The 8,741-nt window shown below is 36.2% G+C and overlaps 1 protein-coding gene across 1 annotated transcript; it reads left to right on the forward strand.

Moving 5' to 3' along the window:
* The first annotated feature begins 361 nt into the window (after positions 1-361).
* Positions 362-4,559, forward strand: HESX1 (HESX homeobox 1). Its single transcript, XM_077324213.1, has 4 exons — positions 362-573; positions 777-976; positions 1,291-1,392; positions 4,161-4,559. Exons 1-4 carry the CDS (start codon positions 384-386, stop codon positions 4,257-4,259), a joined length of 591 nt encoding a protein of 196 aa, XP_077180328.1. The 5' UTR covers positions 362-383; the 3' UTR covers positions 4,260-4,559.
* The last annotated feature ends 4,182 nt before the right edge of the window (positions 4,560-8,741 follow it).

The following is an 8,741-nucleotide window of genomic DNA, read 5'->3' on the forward strand; positions in this document are numbered from 1 at the left end:
CCATTAGAGTATTGTTTTTTAAAAGAAAAAACTGATTTTATACATTAATGATTTCAAATAAAAGAGAAGTGTGATGTTTGTGCACTGGTTCTTTTGAGAAAGTTAAGTCTGATGTTCTGGTTAGAAGAGATAACACTTTTTGTCCCTCTTGGTGCCCCCCCCTGGAGTCACCATTAGTTGCTAATTACTTGCAAACAAATAAACAATTAACTCCTCGTGCCACTTGGTGGGAGAATCTTCATTGACATGCTAAAACTTTCTAATAAAAGATTTTAATTAATGACGTGGAGAATCCAACCCCTTGTCAACAAAGCTATAAGGAGGACCTACAAGACAGACTTGAAATACACGGTGCATTTGGTACCGAGACTGACAGTACAAGAATGGCGGGACGATCTCTATGTTCTGCTAATTTTCCCTCTCATAATCATCAGAACAAATCCAGTCTCAGGGAAAATAAAAATACATCATGTTCATTTTCCATCGAAAGCATCTTGGGGTTGGAACAGAAAAAAGATGTCATTCCAGCTGCAAAGCCTCACAGGCCATGGGTGGATAAAGGGAGTGATTTAGGTAAGACAACAATTTAAATATTTTTTTCTCTTCCTTTACACTTTATACAGTAAATGTATCTTATAAATTCAAATGATAAAAAATAGTTATACTATACAATTCAGATAATAAGCTGTACAGAAAATGGCAGATTGTCAGTTAAATTTAGCAATGCAATGTTTCACTAGATAATCTTGTACAATTCGAAATTTGTGACTTTTCAGGAGAGGACTGTAACCCCTGTTCATGTATCCCTGCCATTTCCTATGCAATCCCATTGTTTCATGCCAGCAACTACCCAGATGCAGAAGAAAGAGTTCTGAAATGTGAAAACTATTTCGCAGTCAATGAAAGGCTTTCTTACAAAAGGGAATTGAGTTGGTACCGTGGTAGGAGGCCAAGGACTGCATTCACTCGAAACCAGGTAGGGATTCAGTACATTTAACCTATTCATAAATGTAAGAATGGATGTTTTGCTTAGTACATTGTTTAGCAAGAGGGCATTTATTAGTAAGAAACCAGAAGAGCTTGTTGTATGAAAATCTGTGTAATTGAACATTTACTGAATTAAAAAAAAGATTTGCAAATGTTAATACGCAATTAGCATTGCTGTTTGTCCAAAATAACTTCCTTTGACCTACTTGTGTTTTTTTAAGGATTAGAATCTGATTCAGAAAATTAAATTTTACTTTTTTCTGTTGTATAATAACAGAATAGAGTTTCTCTTCATTCTCCTAGATTGAACTACTGGAAAATGTTTTTAGAGTGAATTCCTATCCTGGAATTGATGTCAGAGAAGAACTAGCCCAAAAATTAGATTTAGATGAAGACAGAATCCAGGTAATTTTTTTTTAATTGTTAATGCACATTATGTGACCACAAGTATAATTTCTATACAATTCAGCACAAATAACAGCAAAATAATCAATAGCATACATTATGATCTCTAGACTATCCAGAGATGTGTTTGACAGAGGAAGACTAGATCTCTGTTTCTTCCTCACTGCTCCCTAATGCCACATTCATTTGCATTAATACAATCTTAATGTGAGATAAATGCACTGCCTTTGTCCAGGTGTATTGCCAAGCCCTTCTTGCTAAGTAGAACACTCACCTTTTGAGGAGAGACTAAAATAAACAAATGGAAAATGAATCAACAGATCCTTTCATAAGCCACTCACCAAACCCAAATGTTTGTATGAAATGTAGGGTTTCTTAATTCAGTGTCTGGAATACATATTTTAATAAGAACAGCTATTTTTAAGTTTAAACATTTATTCACTTGCAACTAACAACTCCTTTAAATAAAGCCCTCCTAACATTATACTTTATATCATTTGAAGGGCCATCCTAAGCAGAGTGATACTTTTCAAAGCCTATTGACCTTGATATGGTTAACTCTGCTTAGGATTGTACTAAGCACCCTACCATACAGTCATAGTGATTTCTTTTTACCACACATGATAACAGTCTTCAGAATTAAAAAGGAAATCATGGGTGAGAATTAATTAAATACATGGCATTGGGAATACTACCAGTTTGGGAAAGTACTAAAAGGGCCTCTACTTTAGAAAAACAAACAAATAAAAACTAGAAAATTCATGTTCTAAAAACCAGCTGAAATTTTTTAAATACAAGGTTTACAAATTAAATAAAACTAGATGGGCATTAATAAATTTTACAAGTGGGACAATTTACATAATAGCTCTACCCTGTCTCTGACTTGGTCTACCAGACAACAATTCTGATGCCAAAATTTAAGAGATCGGAATAGAGACAGTGGAGCACAAGTCCAATAGCACCTAAAAGACTAAAAACACAAATATATTCCAGCATAGTAAATCAGAGTTAACTTTTCAAAAGCTCATGCTATAATAAATTTAATTAGTCTTTAAGGTGGCACTGGACTCCTGTTTTAGTTTACACCTACAAACATCTGGAATTTTCATCACAGAATACATACAGACATGCTTTTATCAGGCTTTTATATTATCAAAAATATTACCTTTTCCAAATCACTGCCAAAAGCTTCTACGCCAAAATTCTTGTCTGTTTTTACCATGCTAGTGGACTTGACTCAAGCTCTTCTACTGTAGATCAACACAGATACTCTTTGAACAGTTTTCAAATTTTATCTTCTGATGTAATGGGAATATTGATGCGGGGGGGGGGATTCACTATATGTCTAAAGTAGTGAAAGTACATTTTAGCAAACTCAGAACATTTTCAGTGTGTAATTTAATAACACATCTGAACGACAACTTTAGGCCTCAGCAAAAATCATTTTTATTTAATCTAGGTTCACACCTGCTGCACTTACACAAGGAGCAATGCAGATGGGAGAGTGGGATTGTGTCCACTGTCCCTGCTGCTCACCTACATGCATTGTGGCCAGAGATCTCCCAAAATTAGAACTTATCTTGATACTACAAAGATCAGTTCCCCTGGAGAAAATAGCTTCTTTGGAGGGTGGACTCTGTGGCATTATACCCTACTGAGGACCTGCCTCTCCCAAACTTCTCCCTCACTCCCTAGGCTCCACCCCCAAAATCTCCAGGTATTCCCAATCTGGAGTTGACAGCCCTAATTCATCCTGATGCAGAATGTAAATGCAAATAAACTGTACATACCGTTTTTCTCCCCATGAAACAAAATGCTATTTTTCAGTATATATTAGACATTATTAAGGTAAAGGTAAAGGTATCCCCTGTGATGCCCTCTAGCGTTTTCTTGGCAGACTCAATACGGGGTGGTTTGCCAGTGCCTTCCCCAGTCATTACCATTTACCCCCCAGCAAGCTGGGTACTCATTTTACCGACCTCGGAAGGATGGAAGGCTGAGTCAACCTTGAGCTGGCTGCTGGGATTGAACTCCCAGCCTCATGGGCAAAGCTGTCAGACGGCTGCCTTACCACTCTGCGCCACAAGAGGCTCATTAGACATTATTAGTGTATCCCAATCTATAGACCTTTAATAGAAAACTCTTCCTTATTTCATCTTGTTATGCATCATTGTGTTTTTGACAACTTTGTTTCAGGTGGACTTTTCTGTGCAATATCACTTAAAGCTAAAGAAATGTTAACTTAGCACGCAAATAGTTAATTTCTCATATATATATATATATATATATATATATATATATATATATGTATGTATGTATGTATGTATGTATGTATGTATGTATGTATGTATGTATGTATGTATGTATGTATGTATGTATGTATGTATATATATATATATATATATATATATATATATATATATATATATATATGAGAACCATAACCTATATATATAACCTATATATATATGTTATGGTGCAATTATTAGAGTATTGGATTAAGATCTGAGAAATCCAGATTAAAATCCTCACTGCACCATGAAAAATCACTAGGTGACCTTGGCCAGTAACTGTCAGCCTAACTTACCGCTCAGGATTGTTGTGAGGATTAAAGGGATGTGTGGAAAACAACATTAGCCACTTTGGATTCCCATTAGGGAGAAAGGCAGTGCATAAAGTTTACATTTTCCAAATCTCTCTCCTTTATGTGGTACTATATTATTAAAGTGAGTGAGAGATTACAAGTGTGCCTTTTCTATAACTTTCAGATCTGGTTCCAGAATCGCCGGGCAAAGATGAAGAGATCACACAGAGAGTCTCAGTTTCTAGTGGTGAAAAATACGTTCCCACAAAATATGATAAAATAGGATGAGTGCACAGAAATCACAAATATATTATAGAATTTGGTGAAGTGTTCACAAACTGAATGTAGTATTAAAGAATCATAATGTTGTTTCTAAAATTTACTAGGATGCACTTCAGGTAGTTTTCAAAGATTGTAACAATTTGAGTGTGGAAAATAAACTGTGAATACAACCATTGCATGGTTTCTATTAATATTTAATTTGACAATAACATTTCCTCTAATGGTTTGATTGACAGTTATTTTTACAAAAAAAAAAAAGGAAAAGCAGCAACAAAGGTATTTTTTTAGTTAACTGACCAAAGGTGGTGATGCACTTGCTTTGCTGCTTTATTAAATTATAAAGATTTTATGTACATCTGTAGAGCTTCTTAGATAAGATGCTATACATTGATTTGTTTGTTGGGGGGGATTGTTGTTATAGAAACTTGCAGAGTCTGTGAAATCAGTATTCCTCTAGGTGGTCCTAAGGGCTTGTCTGCCTGCAGGTGGTTTTCTTTTTCTTTTAAAGGCAACAGTAGCATCAAAAGGGAAGGGGGCTGTTGGGGGGGGGGAATGAGCAAAAAACCACATGTGCCACATTGTTTGCACAGTTGTCTGGATTGTGACCATATTTAAAAGGAGGGGGAAATGTAAAAAACATGAAACTTGCTCTCATGCAAATCCTCTCCTGTCATTATGGAAAATATGACATGTACAGGAATTGTTTTCAACATTTGCAAAGATATACTAAAATAAATTGTTTTCAACACTTGCAATTATTTAGTAAAATTAAATAAAGTGATCATTTCTTAAAGTAATATGTTTCTTTGAATTACTCATAGAAACAGATATATGTACTGATAATTCATGTTAAAAACTAGGAGTATAGACAATGTTTAGATAATTCTATATTGAAGAGAAAGCTGATTTTAAAAGGAATAGCAGTGAGTTCTTCAAGAGGTTGCACTGTTCAGTATTTTTGCAGTGTGTCTAGTGAAGCCTTTCTCAACATTATTACCATTGAGAAGCCCCTGAAACATTCTTCAGGTTTCAAGGAACCCTGGAAGTAGGGCAATTGTGCAGAATATGGTTGGGAAGCATAGCTGTGTACATGCCCACCGGGGCTCTCCCCTCCATTCCCCCCACTCCAGGCCCATCATTGGCCATTTTGGGGGGGGTCAACATATATGGTAATATCGCGTAATAAATGTTTAACAAGTTTTAAAAATATATTAAAAAGTAATTAACTCCCACCCATCCAGGAAACCCTTCCAGGACCATCAAGAAACCCCAGAGTTTCACAAAACCCTGGTTGAGAAAGCCTGGTCTAGTGAGTGTTAACTCTGAACCACAACCTTTCGAGATAATATAATTAATGTAGTATCAATAATTTCACCATATATGCTATTTATGCAACTAATGACACATTCCTATATAAAGCTATTTGAGTTGTGAATACAGTAAAACAAGGACCAACCATTTTGTATAAAGGTTAGATTGTCAGACTAGGACTTGGGAGACCCAAATTTAAAACCCAACTCTGGGTAGGGCTTCTTGCTGGGTGATGTTTGGCCACAATCTAAAAGTTGTTTATGTTTTAAATATTGAAATGTTATCTGACAACTCTTAGAAAATTGGATCTTCTAACATGTAATCCCTCTTTCCTGTGGATTTCTCTTAGGCTTTGTGAAGTGACATCCTCTATATTTCCCCAAAAATGAACAAACAAATAGGTCAGACACAAGTTATTAAGCACTGTTCAAAACCAAAAAAGGATTGAAAAAGGTGGCCATGGATCAAGAAATAAAGGGAAGATTGTTTTTGAAATTAACAAAACCCAGACATTTCATTTCATTCATATATATTCCACCTTTCTCCCCAAATGGAAACACAAAACAACAAAAAGTGTAGTAAATCCAATAACAACCCTACAGGGGAAGGATGGCTGGATCAGGAAGGGGGGGGGATACTTCTAAATACAGATCACATATTATTCTTCCCCTCTTCCTTTTGCTTCCCTCCCTCTCCACCAGGAGATCTTCCTGTTAGCTCTAGGCTATGACTATAGCCATAAATAGTTGCTAAGTGTTTTGTCAACACTGTTGTCACCTATGATTAACTTTGCAGATGTTGCTTTATCATAATTATTACTTTAAAATGCATTCTTCATATGCCTGATAACAGGAGAATTAATGAAAACTATCAACAGTGCCACCAAAATATTACTGCTTTGAAACTTCCTGTGATTTAAATCTCTGAAGGATTTCTTACAACGAAAATGAAGCCAGAGCTACAAGCCCAAATGTTCAGATGCTGCCTAAATCTCAGTCTGCAATAGACTTAATCATCTAGTACAGGGTTCAACAACCTGCTATAATTAAAAAGCTACAACAAAATTCAAAGTAAGAGATCAGCAAGGAGCCAGAATCAGAAAGCTATTTGTAAATTGAAAATATATAGCTTAACATAACTAATAACCAATTATAAACATATATATTTTTGCAGCCCAAATAATGAATGTCGCTAGTCCTTTATTAGGAAGTGATACACACCATGGGGTATATATGATAAACAAGGTGGGATATACATTAATAAACTGAAATGTCTGGGTTTTATTCATTTAAAAAACTATCTTCCTTTTACTTCTTGATCCATGGCCATCTTTTAAAATCCTTTTTGTTTTGAATAAGCAATATATTTACACTCTAAGAAACTGTTTTAGTGTGCTGGCATGAATCTGTGCATGGTTTGCACTTGGATTACTTTAGTATTCACATCTATCATTTCCCCTTCTGTAAAGTACCATTAAGAAGCCTTGTCATACCACAAGTTTTTGTCTGCCATTCCCTTTACATCAGGGGTAGTCAACCTGTTGTCCTCCAGATGTCCATGGACTACAATTCCCATGTGCCCCTGCCAGCGTTTGCTGGGAGTTGTAGTCCATGGACATCTGGAGGACCACAGGTTGACTACCCCTGCTTTACATAATTCATATAGTTATTCTAGCAGCCCACCTACCCATCCAATATACTAAATATCTTTTTTTTTTTTGAAGAGCCATATTTGATTCCATGCTGAGGTTTCAGACCCCTGATCTAGAGTTCAGGGTTGTAACCAAGACCTTTAGCTACTGTTTGGTTCTGGTTAGATCAGGCTTTCTCAACCAGGGTCTTGTGAAACTCTAGAGTTTCTTGACTGCCCTGGAAGGGTTTCCTGGATGGGGGGGATTTAAATAATTTTAAATATATTTTTTTACATTTGTTAAACATTTATCAGGTGATATGACCTTATATGGATATGTCAACTCCCCCACACCTCCCAAAATGGCCAGTGATGGTCTGGAGGGGGTGGAAAGAGGAGGGACACCAGGTGGGCATGTACATGGCTATGCTTCCCAACCATATTCTGCATGATCACACCACTTCTGGGATTTCTCTAAGTGTGAAGAATGTTTCAGGGATTTCTCAGTGGTAAAAAACTTGAGAAGAGATGAGCTAAGCCCTCAGCCCTAATCCACTGGCTTCTGATTTGCTTACCTGATACAAAGAAAGGAAACACCTATACAAAGAATCCCCATATTTATTTTACTAAGGTTGACAACAGACATACTGAACAAAAGATAGCACCACTTGCAAACACCTTAATTTGTTCAGTGTTGAATGAAGATGCTTCTGATTGAAGACCTGATTAATTACGCATGCCCACTAATTTAAGATCTTTGTGATCAGTAATCACTGGATCAGATTTGTTTTAAAATATCAATAGCTGCAATTATGTAATTATTCAATGGATTAACTCAGTTTTCTTAATCTCATAATCTCATTTGCTTTCTTTCCTTTTAGAGAGCTCATTATTTTATTAATGGATGAGTTTCACTAAAGCATCATTTACTTTTTGACAAAAAGGGTAGATGATGCTAAAAGAACAGTACTGTATATTGATTTCTGGTTGCAAAAAAAAAAGTCTTAAATTATCAGCAACATGAGAAAATGACATTTCTACCTACTGGGGGTGGGTGGCATCTATGTTTCTTTATAACCAGTGGACTGTGTTGGAGTAATTAGAAAAACTATAGTGGCATGCCAAAAGTCTTCACCTCACTTTCCCTGGGGGTGGGTTTGTTCCACTAATTGGAGAACTAAATTCTACCTGAATGAATTAAGGCTGCAATCTTATGCATAATTATTTGGGTATAAATCCTGTTGAACTCAGAGGGACTTCCTTGAAAGTCAACATGCATAGAGATGCACAACTGCAGCTTTTCCTCAACCTTTCAACATTCTCAACTTTAGGGTATTGTCATGAAGAGACATGAGAGAAATTAAAGTGTTGTTGACTACACAACACAACACCAATATGAGGAAATGGGAATGCATTCTTGCAGGTGTGTTTGGAGCAGCTGAATCCTGAGGGTGATAAAAGTGGTAGCTCATAGTGATGGCACTAGTAAAATCCTTATGGACTTCTCTGGGTGGGGGGGAGCACACATGCCCCTCCACAAGAT

The sequence above is a fragment of the Paroedura picta genome, chromosome 3, assembly GCF_049243985.1.
Source record: "Paroedura picta isolate Pp20150507F chromosome 3, Ppicta_v3.0, whole genome shotgun sequence".
NCBI lineage: Eukaryota > Metazoa > Chordata > Lepidosauria > Squamata > Gekkonidae > Paroedura > Paroedura picta.